Source organism: Leopardus geoffroyi, chromosome B4 (genome assembly GCF_018350155.1).
Source record: "Leopardus geoffroyi isolate Oge1 chromosome B4, O.geoffroyi_Oge1_pat1.0, whole genome shotgun sequence".
Lineage (NCBI taxonomy): Eukaryota > Metazoa > Chordata > Mammalia > Carnivora > Felidae > Leopardus > Leopardus geoffroyi.
The window spans coordinates 22784579-22801935 of NC_059341.1; the positions used below are offsets into that span (position 1 = coordinate 22784579).

At 43.4% G+C, this 17357-nt stretch overlaps 1 protein-coding gene across 1 annotated transcript in view; it reads right to left on the minus strand.

The window, feature by feature from the left end:
- Window positions 1–13266: 13266 nt before the first annotated feature.
- The window catches only part of ARHGAP21 (Rho GTPase activating protein 21), a 135596-nt gene continuing 131505 nt past the window's right edge, over window positions 13267–17357 (minus strand). Inside the window, 2 exon segments of the mRNA XM_045465006.1 lie at window positions 13267–14138; window positions 14140–15774. Of these exon segments, the coding sequence (XP_045320962.1) occupies window positions 14073–14138; window positions 14140–15774 (1701 nt within the window). The 3' untranslated portion in view covers window positions 13267–14072.

The window sequence follows — 17357 nt, forward strand, 5'->3', positions numbered from 1 at the left end:
AGAAAAGGGAGAGGATCAGACCTGAGAAAACTGAAGCTATGGCGATTATTGGATCCGAAATATAATAATAACAACAGCAAACGCATGCAACAGTATCTATGAGATGGACATTATTATTTCCTTCATTCCACATGCGAGGAAACTGAGGCGCAGAGAAGTTAAGTTACATGGCTTGTTCAAATTCATTCAGATTTGAAGCTAGGGAGCCTGGTCCAAAATTCATGCTAAAAGAAATGTGCTTAACATTTTATAGAAATAAAAGAAATCATGAAATGTGCTGCAAACAAAAAGAGCTCTCAGGTTGTTTTGGAAAAAAGACACAGCAAAACTTCTAAAAATGAGAGAAAAGTGAAATTAAAAACTCCGTGGACAGACGAATGCACAGGTTAGACATTGCCAAAAGTAAAATGATGAGCTGGCAAGTAGTCCCGCACAACCAACCTGGTTGCAACAAAGAGAGAAAGTGAGACATAAGATATGAGCAAGAATGGAAGGGACAGGGAAGATCGAGTGAGTTCACCCAACAGACATTTAATAGGAGCTCCTGGAGGACATAATAGAGCAAAGGGGAGAACAAATATTAAGAAAGGACTGAGAGGGGCGCCTGGGTGGCTCAGTCGGTTGAGCGTCCGACTTCGGCTCAGGTCATGATCTCACAGTTTGTGGGTTCGAGCCCCGCGTCGGGCTCTCTGTGCTGACGGCTTGGAGCCTGGAGCCTGCTTCGATTCTGTGTCTGCCTCTCGCCTGTTCACACTCTGTCTCTCTCTCTCAAAAATAAACATAAAAAATTTGAAAAAAAAAAGGACTGAGACACTTTCTTTTTTTTTTTTTTTTAATTTTTTTTTTTTAACGTTTATTTTTATTTTTGAGACAGAGAGAGACAGAGCATGAACGGGGGAGGGTCGGAGAGAGAGGGAGACACAGAATCCGAAACAGGCTCCAGGCTCTGAGCTGTCAGCACAGAGCCGGACGCGGGGCTCGAACCCACGGACTGCGAGATCATGACCTGAGCCGAAGCCGGACGCTCAACCGACTGAGCCACCCAGGCGCCCCAGGACTGAGACACTTTCTAGAATGGATGAAAGAGATCAATTCTGTTTCAGAAATCCAAATTCTAAGTAAGAAGATAAAAAGAAATCCAAACCTAGACACACTGTAGCGAAGTGTCAGAACACCAAACACAAAGGGACAATCTTAGTAAAAATAACAGATTACTTACACAGACCCAGACTGCCTGCTGATTCACAACAGAAATGCCAAGGCCCAAAGAGAATGGATTAATATCTCATGATACGGAGGGAAAATACGGCTGGCAGCCTATGGGTGCATATCCAGCAAAACGATCATTCCTGAGTAAAGTTAGGATAGGACAATTGGAGGGATGCCTGGGTGGCTCAGTTGGTTAAGCGTCCGACTTCAGCCAGGTCATGATCTTGCGGTTCATGAGTTCGAGCCCTGCGTCGGGCTCTGGGCTGACGGCTCAGAGCCTGGAGCCTGCTTCCGATTCTGTGTCTCCCTCTCTCTCTGCCCCTCCCCGTTCACGTTCTGTCTCTTTCTCTCAAAAAATGAATAAACATTAAAAAAATTTTTTTTAAAAAGGATAGGACAACTGGAAATCGAGTATACCTAGATCTTTGAATAGCTTGGGAAGAACGTAGAGCTGTTGATTCTATTTATTTCATATGCATATTAAAGTTTCTGGGGTATCCACTAAGAGGACAGAAATTAGGTAGCGAAAAATGGAAAGAGAAGAAAATATCACTCAATTCAAGTTAAGGTGAAGATATAAAGGTAAAAAACAAACAAAAAATAAGAGAAAACAAGGAGTTCAACAGCTGATATAAGCAAATCAAAACCAACAGATGATGGAAACAAATCAATAAGCACCATCAGTGTAAAAAGAGGAATCATGGAAGTGAAATGATAGAGCTCATCAGACTAATTTAAAAACAAGAAAAAGGGAAGGAAATGTACCATGCATTCATTATAAGGACTTCACTGTGAATTCATATAATGGAGAGAGACATAGAAAGGTTAAAGGTAAAAGGATGGGAAAAATATACCAAGCAAGTACCAAAAAGAACAAAAGTAGGGTAGCTATATTAATATAAAACAAATACAAAACAGGCTTTAAGTTGAAATAGAGACGCAAAGCATCACGAGGAAATGATAACAGTTAAATCATTGTGGAATGAGAAGCGTCCTTCTAAGAGAGAGGCAGAGAGTTACAGCAATTCTAAACTTGTAAGATGACACAGCAAGACTCCAAGAGCAAAACCAACCAACCAACCATCCCACAAAAGACCCTAGAAGGAGAAGGTGACACATGTATCATCACTACAGTGGGCATCCATCTTGGTTAATTGACCTCCCCAGACCAGAAAGGGTACAGATTTTAAAATCTCAATGCACATACATAGAATGGTGTGTCCCTCGCTCCTAGAGAGTACACATCTTTTCCAAGCACACACAGAACATTAATCAGAGCTGCTTGCATACTAGCCTCAACAAATTGCAAAGAACTAGATCATAGAAACTACATACTCCGCCAAATGCAGTTAGGTTAACAAAATTATTATTTTCAGAACATTCGAAACATATTTCTAAACAACTATGTGTCAAGAAGAAATCATAACAAACATTTAAAAATACTTAGCATTAAAACTTGTTTCTGCCATCGCTTATACCACTTAGAGAGGAATGGACAACTTCTAATGATGACATTTCAAAACAGGAAAGATGGAAATAAAAGAGCAAAACTCCTTAGCCTAAGTATTCAGCTTGAGAAATTAAACGTAGAACAAAATAGCCCCCAATAAAAGAAAGAAAAAATGGAAGAGAACATCACATCGAATTATGAAACTCATGCGGAACCTCATAGTACCTCGAATAGCCTAAGAAGAATCAGGAAGCAAAATTTTCCCACCGGGTTTTATAAAGCATGTAGTCTTCAGGACCTATGGACTGGAGTAGATCAGCGTTTGGGGATAGCGAGCCCCAAACAGACCGGCACACACATGGGAACATGATATACGGCGGAACTGGTGTTGCTCACCAGTGCAGAAATGGGGCTCTGGTCACTACACGGTACTGAGACCATAGGATAAAAAGATATAAATCCTCACTTCACAACACGCACAAAAATCAACGCCACGTGGATCAAGATCCTTTACTCAGAAAAGCGTCCAGCACTGGGTAATAAATTACATGACGTCCCTACTTCCAACCACATTTTTTCCCTCAGTCTAGGCTTTCAGTAAGATCCTCCATTCACTCAACAAATGTTTAGTGCGCCCACGGTGTTCCAGCCACTGTTCCAGGCATCTGGAATACAACCGTTAACCAGAGACCTCCACCCTGTGGGGTTTAGTCTTGTAGGTAGCTACAAGATGCAGATGTAGACGTATCTTGCAGATAACTACAAGATGGCACTTTCGATGTATCGGGCGCTTTCTAGGCCTTGACGTTAGCTCATGTCATCCTTGGTAGATGCTATTATTTGTAAGCGGCAGAGGTGGGATATCATACAAGTCAGCAGCCCTCGGAATCCCAGGCACTAACTTCTACCTTATACTGCCCCTTTAGCCCTGTGGCCTTGGTGATGTGTGCTGTGCAACGTTTCTACTTAAATATACACATGCGCCGAACCTAAGACACGTGTTGTGTGTGAGGAACTGACTTCTTTTCTCCGAACCTAGAATGGTACTGGGCATGTACCATCCACTCTTGAGAGAATTGCTACTCAAACCATTTTCTGTGTGGTGTGTTTCAGAGGAGAACTTCTGGTTGGGAAAGGCTGCAAAGATGATCTCACGGGCCAAGAGATGCGGGGGGAAAAGCGCCGAGCTGAAGGCGCCCTGAGCGGCATTCCGATGCTGCCCGTTGAGTTCTCCCCTCAAGGATTGCAATCCTTGCTGCCATATTGTAGTAGCTGACAGAGATTTAGGTTCTTAAGCATAATGGAGAAAATAAGCATGAGCCTAGCTCTCGGCCCCTGCCTCCTTATGTTGAGTACATTTAGGGTTAGCGTATACTTAAAAAAAAAAAAAAAAGTTATGTCGTTAGAATACAGTCATTTAAAACCTTCTGGTAGACCACCCTTGTGGGGCTGGATAATGGCCTCCAGAGACACACAGGTCCTAGAACCTGTGAACATCACCTTATAGGGCAAAAGAGAGTTTTGCCAATGTATTACATTACTCAACTGCAGGAGAGTATCCTGGATTTTTGGCAGCTCTTAAATGTAACCACAAGGGTTTTTATAAGAGAGAGGGAGCGAGGGGCTACAGGAGAAAGTAGTATGGGAACCGAAGCAAGGTACTATGCCACCAGCTTGGAAGGTGGAGGGAGGGGCCACCAGCCCCCAGATGCCAGGACAACAGCTCCAGACGCTAGAAAGGGACAAAGACAGCCTCTCCCCTCGAGCCTTCAGGGGGGCACAGCCTCACCGTGATTTCCAACCAGCGAAGGTGGTTTTGAACTCCTGACTTCCAGAAGCGGGGAAGAATAAATGCGTGCAGTCCTAAGCCACTGATTTGGTGCTACTTTGCTACAGCAGTGGTAAGAAATGAAGTCTGAGGTTATTTCTACTGAAATGACGTTAAGCTCAAGACCGCACTCCCCTTTTCGAAAACTCCGGCTCTCACAGGGCGGTGGGGGTGCGAGGAGCTAAGGAAGACGAGGGCGGAGAAGCGTACCCCCCCCCCCTTCCCGACCACTCTCGTTCAATGCCCTCCGGGGAGGAGCCGGACGCTCGGAGCGAGCGCTTCTAGCGGTGACCGGCGAGAGGGAGGGGCTGTGCAGCCGGGCACCTTTTGCCACGTTCCCTTGTCCGTGGATGCGGTGGCTGGCAACGCCCAGCCCAGCGTGGGGGAGACGCGGAACGGAGCTGCTGCTGGTCCACAGCCGCAGAACACGGGGGAGAAACAAACCTTGCTAGTCGTGAGCCAGCGCGGCCTGACCTAGCTCACCCCGCGCGACCCAGCGGGCAAACAGCCAGGAGATGGGAACACCGAGAGCAGCTGCCGAAGGGGTACGTTGGCGGCTTGCTGTTTTTGAGGCAGGGGCCGGCGGCACTAAAACAGAGCCGACGGGGCTCATGGTGTTCAAAGTGTTGGAACACCTGGGTGGCTCAGTGAAGTGTCCGACTTCAGCTCAAGTCATGACCTCAGGGTTTGTGAGTTCGAGCCGCGTGTCCCGGCTCTGTGCTGACAGCCCGGAGCCTGGAGCCTGCCTGCTTCGGAGTCTGTGTCTCCCTCTCTCTCAAAAGTAAACATTAAAAATTTAAAAAAAAAAAAAGTGTAAGTGGGAAGAGGAAAGGCCTGGGAAGAGCATTCTGGAAACTGTGGCTGTCCATCCTGCTGCTTAGAGAAAATACCTTTTGAGGGCGCTTGAAAATACAAATACTGATACTAAGAGGCAACGCCCTAAGCCAGAGATAAAAGAATTAACACAGAGAAGTGCACACTGGGTTAAAGAAAGCCACAGATCCGCACCGTCCTTTGCCTTGAGAGGTAGAGTCTGATCTGCCTCCCTTTGAATCTGGTCTGGGCTTGGTGCCTTGCTTGACCAATGGAATGCAGAAGTGATGTTCTGGCTCTCCCAGGCTAGGTCCCAAGTAGCCTTGTGGCTTCTAGTCTATCGCCCTTAGAGCAGCTTGTTGTTGGGACGCTCCCTCTGGGCACCCAGCCTCCATGCTGTGTGAAGCCCAAGCCGCTTGGAGAGGCCACGTGTGGACTGGTCAACATGTGCAGCTGAACCCCTAGCTGAAAGCCAGCGTCGGCTGACAGCTACGAGTGAGCCATCTTGGACATGGAGCCCAGTCGAGTCTTCAGATGGGAGCAGCCCCCGCAGACGCCTAGCTGACGTACCAGCGTGAGCGTAGCCTAGCTGAACCTAATCAAGCCACACAACCGAAAGGATCAGCTTAAAAATTGTGATTTTTTTAAGCCATGGCATTCTGGAGTGGTTAATCGTTCTGCAAAAGATTACTGGAATATGTACGTGGTCCTTGTGCTCTGTTGGTAGAAGGAGCCTACAACTGCAGAGGCTTAAATCTGAAGAATTGCCAGAATGCTAGGAAGCCCACAGCCAAATCAGGGGAAACTTCTAAATCCTACAAGGAGCATGGCAAGCAGATATTCTATTGCCTAACACAACGGGCAGCAGGTAAGAATTCAAACTGGAGGCACCTGGGTGGCTCAGTAGGTTAGGGGTCTGACTCTTGATTTCCGCTCAGGCCATGATTTCATGGTTCATGAGTTTGAGGCCCGTCTTGGGCTCTGTGATGATGGCATGGAGCCTGCTTGATATTCTCTCTCCCTCTCTCTCTCTGTCCCTCCCCTGCTCTCTCACGCTCTCCCTCCCTCTCAAAATAAATAAACTTAAAAAAAAAATCAAATTGGTATCAGATGTCTTTGTGTGAGGTTAAATTACTTCCTGTGGATGGAAAACACCCTAATAGACTAAAGGCAGTAGATGTGATTTTTTTAGGGACATTAGAATTTGCTTATTTCTTCAAATGAACAAACATTCTTGGTGACGGCCACTAAGGTATGCTTCCCAAGATGCTTAGGTAGTATCTAAACAGAAAGGGGTGGGGCGGGGGGGGGGGGAGATCCTGGATTCTCCATAAATAACATTCAGTAAGGAGGACACAGCTTTTGTGAGAGTCTACACAAAAGTTCATTTCCAGGGCACCTGGGTGGCTCAGTGGGTTACGCATCCAACTTCCGTTCAGGTCATGATCTCACAGTTCACGAGTTCAAGTCCTGTGTCGGGTGAGCACGAGCTTCTTGTCAGGTGAGCTCGAGCCCCTGCTTCGGGCTCCGCACTATCAAGTGGGATTCTCTCTCTCCCTGCCGGTCTCTCCCCCTCTCTGCCCCTTGCTACTTGCACCCTCTCTCTCTCAAAAACTAAAATAAATAAATAAGTCAATAAATAAATAAGCAAAATAGTTAAAAAAAATTTTTTTTTCCAAAATCTACTTTCTGTCAGTCCAACAACCAGAACTGAATGAGCCACAATCGAGAGCAATCTAGCAGAGCAAATGCACACTGATGTCAGCTTTCTACTTCCAAAGGTCAACTCAATTCACTAAACAGTGGGACCTGGTTAGAATTCTCTTCCTCATATGGAGATGATATCCACCTCCTTTTAACTTTCAACCACTCTTCCGTGTTCAGCAGTTAGGATCCTTAAAATGGAAAAAGATAAGATTTGGGAGACATGATAAAGATCTTTAAATACTTGTTGTGAGAGTAATTCTGTAGAAAATCGAGACTGACTTCAATATATGTATTTAAAAACCCACCAGGAAACTATGAACATCATTGTAAGGTGACCCACACATCTGTATTTACGTAGCGCAGTTGAGAACTGGGAGAATAGTAATTCTGCCTACTGGAAAAATTTATCCGTATCTTGCAATCTAACACTGACTACTAATCTATGTGAATTTCAGCATATGGCGTGTGAGCACCCTGGTGTTTTGCTCAATTCTGCTGGCAGGTTCTCATAACCATCATCTTTATCCTATTCTCAAAAGTAAAGGTTTCACGGCCTTTTTTTTTTTTTTTTTTTTTCTATGTCCGGAAGAAAGCATCTGTAGAAACCCCATAGTCGGGGCACCTGGGTGGTTCAGTGGGTTAAGCAGCCGACTCTTGGTTTTGGCTCAGGTCATAATCTCACGGTTTGAGTTGGAGCCCCACATCCGGCTCCGTGCTGACAGTGTACTGCTGGGATTCTCTCTCTACCGCTCTCTCTGCTCCTCCCCTGTTCTCTCTCTCTCTCCCTCTCAGAAATAAACTTAAGACAATTTTTTTTTTTTAAAGTAAGAAACCCCACAGTCAAGTGGACAATTGAGAAGACTATCTGCATTTCCCAATAGTTTCCTTTTGTAGCTGCTTTAGGATTGGAAGGTTGGGACATACAAAGTCTCGATCCTCTCCTTGGCTGGAGAGAACTAAGCTTTCTCCTGTTTGTGTATTTCATCACTGCTCCAGCTCTCACTTTAGTTTGCACTGCAGGGATGCCATGAGGCCGGGTGGCAGGTGTCCCCTCGCCCCCGCAGTACAGCCCTACTTCCTTTTGAGCAGCCAGCTGACCTGCCTGTGTTACAACCAGCGCCTGCTGTTCTCTGTTGGCACAAAACAGTCTGCTAAAGCATCCTCGCTGCTGGGGTAGAATTTCTGCATCTTCCAACAGTGAAGTGGCAAGGAGGGACGCTTGGTTGTCCTGTTTAAGACTTCCTGGATCCAATGTAATATTATGTGTCTGAAACTAATGTAACATTGTCAACTATACTAAAAAAGAAGAAAGGAAGAGGAAGGAGGGAGGAGGGAGAAGAAGGAGAAGAAAGAAGGATAAGGAGGAGATGGAGACGGAGACGAACATTATTATTATTATTATTATTATTATTATTCCTAGATCTGTAGTTGTGTACCAAAAACATCCACAATAACTACCATAGGAGAAGAAAATGTTGTCATACCACCTCACATCGTTTATAAAAAAAAGTCCCAGACACCTAAACACCTAAAAGTGAAAAACACTCCTTCCCTCCCCTTCTTTCCTCTCCCTTCCCCTCCCCTCCCTCCCTTCCTTTCCCTTTCCCTTTCCCTTTCCTTTCTGCTTCATGCCCAGTGTGGAGCCCAATGTGGGTCTTGAACTCACGACCCTGAGATCAAGACCTGAGCTGAGATCAAGAGTCAGACTCTTAACCGACGGAGCCACCCAGGCGGTCCCGGAAGTATTTCTTAAATGGGACTCAACAAGTATATGTAAAAGCTAGTAACTCTGATTTAAAAAGACAAATTTAAAATATACAGTTAAATACCTTAAAAACTACAAACTGAAAGATGATATTTGAAATCTACACAACAGGCAAAGGATTAGTATCCAGCTTATATAAAGATCTCTGAGAAAAAGCCAGCAACAGAAAACACTGTCTTGACTACGCACAACAGTCAGACGTTACCTCACATCCGTCAACTTTCCAAACAAAACATTAAGAACCCCAAAATATCTAGCATCCAAGGGGATGTGAAGAAATGAGAAAACTCATACACGGCTGATGGTGTCTAAGTGGACACCACTTTGGAGATTATTTTGACAAAACCTAGTCAAGTCGAAAAGGTGCAGTATCAACCCAGAAGCTTTTAAGACACTCTGTATGTGTGCGCACAGAGGCAAGCACAAAGACACCCCTTCGAACACCACGCCCACCCCAAGAAAAATGGGAAAATAGAATAGAGCTACATGGTTCCATAAAGGCAGATCTCGAAGACATATGAAGTGACAACAGCAAGTTAGATAGATACTATGCTATGATTTATGTAAATTAAAAATATTACACTATAATTATGGTTACATACATAATAAAAGTAAAATGTGACTGGAGCGATATACTCATGATGTCTGTGTTGGGAGGAGGGAAGGGAATAGGAATGGGAAGGGTAACAAAGTGGAGTAAAAACAGAAATATTTATGCTGTTAAAAAAGAGCTGATGCAAAGATTACAAAAATGTTCATAATATTTGTTCATCCTGGGCAATATAAACAGAGTGTCATATTCTTCTTCTCTGTGTTTTCAGTATTTTTCTCCACTTTTTCTTAAGAAAAGATAAAGCAATGTTGCCATATGTGGAAGACGCTAGAAGATGCTCGAATGCATTATACTCTACAGAAGAATCAAACGGTGGGCCTGAAGCTACTTTAGGATCATCTGTTCCAACGTGTTTTTACAGATGGGAAAACTGAGGCCCAGAGAAGTAACTTTCTGCTGAAAGTCACACAGCTGGTCAGCAGCAGGTCATGACTATAGTCCAGGGCTGTGAGTGTTCAATGCAGCGTTCCAGGTGGATGTGAAGTAAGGCTTAGAGAATATGATCTCAAGGGGTTCCTCAGTGGCTCAGTCGGTTAAGTGTCCCAACTCTTGATTTCAGCTCAGGTCTGATCTGTTTGTGAATTCAAGCCCTGTGTCAGGTTCTGCGCTGTGCTGACGGTGCAAAGACTGCCTGGGATTCTCTCTCTACCTCTCTCTGCCCTTCCTTCACTCATGCTCTCTCTCTCAAAATAAATAAACTTCTGAGAAAAAAAAAAAAAGAATATGATTTCAATTTAAGAACCGAGAAGTAGGAATCTTTGACACCTCCACGTAATTACATATTTCCACCTGTCAGCTCCTTCAGAGAGCGGAAGCTGCATTTCAGCGCGCACTTTATAAATCTGAATAAAGGAACCCCCAAACAAATGCTGGGTCCCTTCTTTCACTAAAGAAGCAGTATAAACCACTTTTAAAATGAGACCCCAAAATTTCTTAAAACCTTTTCATTAAAAGGTAGACACAAAACAAAACAAAACTTAGACGCAAGACCTGCAGGATAAGCTAGTCTAACCATTACATTTTTATTGAAATGAGACCAGAATAACTTAGGCTGGGGACAATTTGAATAACTGTAAATCACTGAACTATGCACATAAAATCATACTACTTAACAGGAGATCCCTGGCTATCTGGGTGTTTTTAGAGAATTCACTGTTTCTAAGATTTTTTAAGTTTATTTTTGAGAGTGGGGGGGGGAGGGGCAAAGAGAGAGGGAGACACAGGATCCCAGCTGTTAGCACAGAGCGCGACGTGGGGCTTGAACCCATGAACCATGAGATCATGACCTGAGCCAAAGTTAGATGCCTGAGCCTAGCCAACTGAGCCACCCAGGCGACCCTATAATTAGAGTTCTTTAGGAAGAGAAAGATTGCAGATAAAACACAAAAATAAGGAAAGAATAAAGAGCAGTAGACATGGTAATTGTTGGTAAATGCAGATGAATATTCAAGTATATGAAACAAAAATAATGTCTTACAAGGTATGGGGATATATATATATACATATAATCAACTATAATAAGCAGATGTCAAAGTAGTAAATGTTTCATTTAAATTAGGTCCTATTAGATGAAAGATGTCTCTAAAAGAATAGTAAAAGAATAAATAACATGCTAATAGAAGGGGAAAAGGGTATAATAATAACATTTGAGTAATTCAGAAGAGGCAAGAAACAAGAGAAAAAGGTACATAAAACTTGTGAGACAAGTAGAAAACAAATAAGACAGCACATATGAATCCAAATACATCAGTAATTTCATTAAATGTAACTGAATTACGTACTTCGGTTAAAAGACAAAGATTATCAGACTACATTTAAAAAAGAATAATATGCTGCTACAAGAGATAAAAAACGACTATAAACACAAAAGGGCTGAAAGTAAAAGGATGAGAAAGATTACTATGCAAACACTAGCCAAAAGTAACTGAGACAGTCACACCAGTATCATATAAAATTAAACTTTAACACAAACAGCTTTGGTAGACAGAATGAAGGGCATTCCATAACAATAAAGGGGCCAATTCGCCATGAAGATAAAATAATTCTAAATCTATGTCCGTCCACTTAGTATAAACTAGCTTCAAAATGTGTAAGGAAAACATGGACAGAAATAAGAGACCAAAAAAATTTGTAAACATAAGACTTCATCACCTCTCAGGAAATGATACGAGCTAGGTAAGATATCAGTAAGGATATAAAAGATCTGAAAAACTAAAATTAAGAAACCTGACCCAGTTAACATAATAAAGCACCAGTTATATTGTTTTATTTCTTAAAAATTTTTTTTAAATGTTTATTCATTTTTGAGAAAGAGAGACAGAGCGTGAGCAGGGCAGGAACAGAGAGAGACAAAGAATCTGAAGCAGGCTACAGGCTCTGAGTGGTCAGCACAGAGCCCGATGTGGGGCTTGAACTCATGAACCACGAGATCATGACCTGAGCCGAAGTCAGAGGCTTATCCGACTGAACCACACAGGCGCCCCCAGTTATATTCTTTTCAAGTGGACATGGAACATTTATAGAAATCTGCCACATGATGGTTTATGTAATGGATATCTCCATTAATTTCAAACAGCTTGAAACTATCAGAATATGTTTAATGATCATGTGAATTATACTAGAAATAATTTTCTTACAAGACAAACTAGAAAGCCTCCAAATGTTTAGAAATTAAGCAATATACATCTAAATAACTCACAATAGAAATCACAATAAAAAATCACAACAGAAATTAGAAAATGTTTTGAAACAAATGAAAATAAAACAAATAGCCTTTTCAACAGCAAATATCAAAAAACAAAAAGGGGCTGAAAATCAATGATCTAGCAAACATCTCAAGAAAAGTGAAGATAATAAATATAAGAACTGAAATGAATAGAAAATCATTATTTGAGCCTTGAACCAGCTTCTTTTTTTTACATATAAAAAGTACTTTTGATGATTTTAAGAATACACTGGCTTTTCCAGTAATATGCCTACTGTGTACAGTAGGAAAGAGTGTACTTATATTTTGTTCAGAATTTTATCATCGTTTAAGAGTATCATGTCACCAATAGCAAAACTACTCACGGTACATAAAGTTATTGCGCTGTTAGTGAACTCTGTATATTGGTGCAAATATCTGACTGCTTCTCATATTGAATTGTTTACTACTTTATTATAAATCATTTTCTTTCCTTTCTATAAGAAAATTATAGACATTCCATAATATATGGAATAAGATATATATTACATATATAGATTTGTTATACAGGTAGTTTATATTATCTGTGAATTTCTCTTCAGAATAGTAAAGGAGAAATTTAAAAATTTTCTTTACAGAATGAGAATACGGGGTCTGGCAGGGTTGAAAACAACCTGATTTGATGATTTTTAAGGCCCTTCCAGTCTTACCATTCTGAGACTTTAAGTACCCATTATTTCTTAGAATAGGTTTGACATATTTTGCAAGTGGTGAGTGGCAGGCACTATATCTGGCAGTATGGCATTTAAATCTAATAACCCTTATAATGGATACTATTATCATTATTTATCTGAGGGGATAAATTCAGAGGAGTTACATAATTTGTCCAAGTTTACATATCTAGGAAGTATAGAGTTGGTCTGATTCCCAAACACATGCCCTTTTCATTCATTATCTCCAACAAAAGGTAAACACAACATGTTACTTTAGCTAGAAAAGCTAAATATTATCTGTGTGCAGAAGGGAGGTTAGGCCAATGTAAACATTTATAAGAGATCCCTGTCCAACACAGCAGAAGAGAGGAGAGATGGGACTATATAAAGAGAGCAGTGATTTTCTTAAAGTCAAGACCAATTAAGGCAGTTATAAATGGAAGACATTTAAAAATATATTAGAATAAGTTTCAAGCCATGCAAAGTTCACCAAAACAATTTTTATTTCCAGTGTTTAATTGGGTATGCACACAGGCATGACACAGGTTTGGATTCATTAAGTCCTCATGCAGAATTATATTCTTCTCGATAAAGAAGCCAGTTCCGTCCAGGTCACTATCTACACACCTATGTTACAACATTTATATCAAATCTGGTATCTGAAGAAAAGATACACATATAATATGTTCATTTAAGTTACGTATTTTACAGAAAGATTAAAAATTCAAGTCACACAAAACTCAAAAACTGTATTAAAAGTTTGAATATAAAACTCAGAGATCCACCTGGAATGACTAAAGAATGGAAGTTCCGTATCCACCTGTGTTAAAACTGGTAAATGTAATGAACTTTGTTACCAATAAAATGCGTTCATTTATTCAATGTAAGTTATCTAATTTTAACAATATGGCACCCTAATAACCAAATGGATTTTTATGATGAGGCACTTTTGTTAGTGATGAAACCAAAAGAACAAATTTGCTGCATACTAATAATGCCAGCTATTTTCTTCAGTAATCTTGGGTATACACTATATAGTAAGTTGCAACAAATACCTTGCTCATTTGTATACAACTATCCTATATATATATATATATATATATATATATATATATATATATGTTCTTCTGGCTGTAGTAATGCACTGTAAAGCTATTCCACAGTGCAAAATGATGAAACCAGCCCAAATGAAGGCTGCATAATAACAATTCTGGTACAAGAAAATATTTACAGAGTTACTGGAACGTGTAACAGTAGCTTTTTTTATTTGCTATGGAGGACATACCCCAGTTTAAAGACAGGGATGCAACTGTGCTTTATCGCCGGGGATTTCAGACAGTCGAGGAGGCTGGGCATTATAATGCTGCAGAACTAGCGTGTTGGCTCATGTTCTGGAAGCTTTCTCCATTTATTTGGTCAGGTGACTGGGGTGGGCTGGAAAGAAGGGGCCTGTTGGTTGAAGCCAAGGTACCGGGAGAGCCGCCCGCGTCGGCCTGGGAGGACAAAGGTGCGTGGGCCGTGGCTCCTTCCAAGGCGCGCGAGCTCTCGGGCTGGGGGCCCCCGGTCTCCCCTCTGCTGAGGTCGGAGGCGCTGGTGCGCAGGCGCTCCCTGGCCAGCCAGTCTGAGATGGAGAGGTCCTGGGCTGAGCACTTGGGCTTTAACCGATTCACAGCTGAAAGTTCGGATTCCCTCTCCGCACCCTGCTCGTGCGCCTTCCAAAAATTCAAAACACTGATCTCGGCTGCATCTCTGTGCCCTCCTAGCGTGTGCCGCCTTTTGATGTTTTTCCTCTTGGCCGCCTCGGCGCTCGCTTTTTGGTTTCCCACTCCGAACATGTCGTCGGCCGGCGCCCGGGGTCTCAGTTTTAACCGATCTGCTATCTTGGTCTTCCAAGTGGGCTCCTGTTTTTCGGATTCACTTCGGGTCGGTGTCAGTAAACTGCCCGTCGACTTTCCTTTCTTCATGACGTCAAACACCCGGGTTATGGCAGGGGCTTCTCGGTCGCTCTTGGCATCCCCGAGGCTGCCGCTGTCGGACTTGAACCGCGCCGATTTCTTCCTGGACAGGGTGTCGCACTCGATCAGCTTGTGGGAGCTGAAGAGCTGCCTTCGGCTGTCCAGGCTCGGTGTCAGACTTCCCTCCGTGCAACTGACCTCGCTGCCTTCCGAGTTCCTCCGGCTCGCCTTCCCGGCCTCCTGCAGCTTTCCCCGGAAGAGCCTGTCCGGGGCCAGGGCCGCGGGGAACACGGGGAAGTCACTCTCGCTGTCCGTCTCCACCGGCCGCCCCTCGCTGATGAGCTCGCTGCGCTCGTCGTCCGCCTCGTCCCCCTTGCTCTCGGCCACGGAGCGCACGTCGGGGCTCAGCCGGCTGCAGTCCAGGCTGGCCGGGTACGCGGTGGGTGGCGCGGCGGAACAGTCGGAGGTGGCGGTGCCCACGGTGGCCAGAACCTCGCCGCGTTTGCTTTCCAGGCTGGTGGACGTCTTGGTGGGAGGCCTGGCCGGAGAAGCCTGCGAGGAAGTGCTGGGCAGAGGGCCAGAGTCGGACCCCGGCTCTTCCAAGTGGGAGGACGACTTGTGCGCGGCCGGGGATCTGGAGCTGTCTCTCAGCAAGGGGAAGCGGCCGCTCAGCGTCGGAGACTTGCTGTGCCTCGAGCTGCGCGGGGGTGAGGGTTCTTCCGAAGGCCCGCTCTCCTGCCGCGGGGGCGTCTTTTCATCTTTTGGGGCACCGCTGTCCTTCTTGGCGCTGTTTTCTTTGGAAAGGACGAGCCTTTGCTTTCTGCACAATGCCTCACTCTCTTTTTTGGACTCCTCTTTAAGGTCATTGTGACACTGTTCTGTGCTCTCTTTCTTAAAAAACACACTGTCCAGTTCGTCTTCTGAGCTGCTGGGCTGCGCCTTTTCTTTGGGCTTTTTCCTCTTGCGACTAGCGGCCGCGAATATGGAGGACACGAGCAGTTCCCTGCTGTACTGGTCTCTTCCAGATCCCCACGAGCCCTGAGAGGCAATCAGAGAAACGAGGCTTTCAACACAAGGACACCACGGAGCTCGCCTGAAGAGGCCTTCCCCCAAACGTTTCTTACCGCGTTAGCTCTAGGGAAGCTCTACACACACTACAGAGTGTGGGGTTTTGTGCCTCCGTGTGACCTGGTCCCAAGAGACATTTTTCTTTCTTTATGACCAGTTCCATGTCTTGGTAACTGGTGGTATTTATCTGGCAAGTCACAGCGCACATACATCCGTCTGTCACAGGGAAATAGTTCGTGCTTAGAGCTACCTAGCACTCCTATTCTTGTTAGTTTCCCTGCACCGACTGACTGCCCCTGCTTGTGCAATGCTGGACCTACTTCAGGTTCCTTAACCTGGAACACAGGTTTGAGAGTTAATATTTTGACAGAGTTGCATACAATATTCTGCCATGGGTTACTAAAATTGTATGACTGACTTCCGTGTTCTAATTACAGACGCCATATGATACACATCTGGTATCAGAGAAGCTCATTAAGGGAACCCTTTGGTCTTCCATTAGTTCAGCCAGACTGGGTCTTCAGACTTGCCTGGGCAAATCAGGTAGGTAAGGTCTCATTTATCTCAAGGTAACAACAAAACCAGACAATTCAAATAATGTAAGGTCAGTTACAGATCTTAAATCCTTACCATAGAAGCACCATCATTGCTAAAGCTGTAGTGCAGGCTACTGGTTTCCTTAGCTATGCTCAATAGGGTCTTGACGACAACTATTTAATTAGTTTGTTCATAATGCCTATCTGCTAAGTCAGGGGTAGTGGTGGGCGAGGGGGTCAAGAAACACTTGATCACAGACGTGGAAGACAAGCAGGAAGGCAGGAAGTATGCTGAGTAATAGAAGCAGAAAGTGTGTTTCTCTGTTGTCATAAAGATCTGACACAAACTAAAACTACCGTATCAAAGTTGTAAAAAAAAAAAAAAAAAAAAGTAACCATTTAGGCTGTTGTATGAAAAAGCATTCACCACAATAAAATCACAGGTTAAGAGAACTTTGTTTTTATAGGTTGGAAAGGAACACCCGGTTGTCCAGTATCCTTCTAATTGGTTATCTACATTTTAACACCCTCTGCTGAAGATTGTAGTGGAGAATGGTTGCGGTTGGACTCTGAATCAAGGCTGACCTTCCTTCCTCTGGCTTGCCGCACAGAACACTGAGCAAGTGATTTACTTTCCAACATCTCAATTTCGTTGTTTATTTAACCAAGACAAAATTAGATTACATTAAGATTTCCTAGGGTCCCCTTCAAAATCCTATGATTCTGTGACCATATACGTGTTGGAGCAAATAATTTGGCTGTGGTTATTTTACAATTGAAAAATCGCTACAAAGAATTATACTACTTGTGTATCCACCGTATTACAGGCAGAATACAACTACCACCATTGTTAACATGGAAAAGCTGTTATAACAACACATTAAGAAATATGCACCTAGTAAGAGGGAAGGAGAGATTTCAAGTAACTCTGAAATCTCAAGTATAACATCCAAATCTAAATCTGAAATCCTCTGGCAAAAAACCCCAACAAAACAAAACAAACAAACAAAAAGGAAA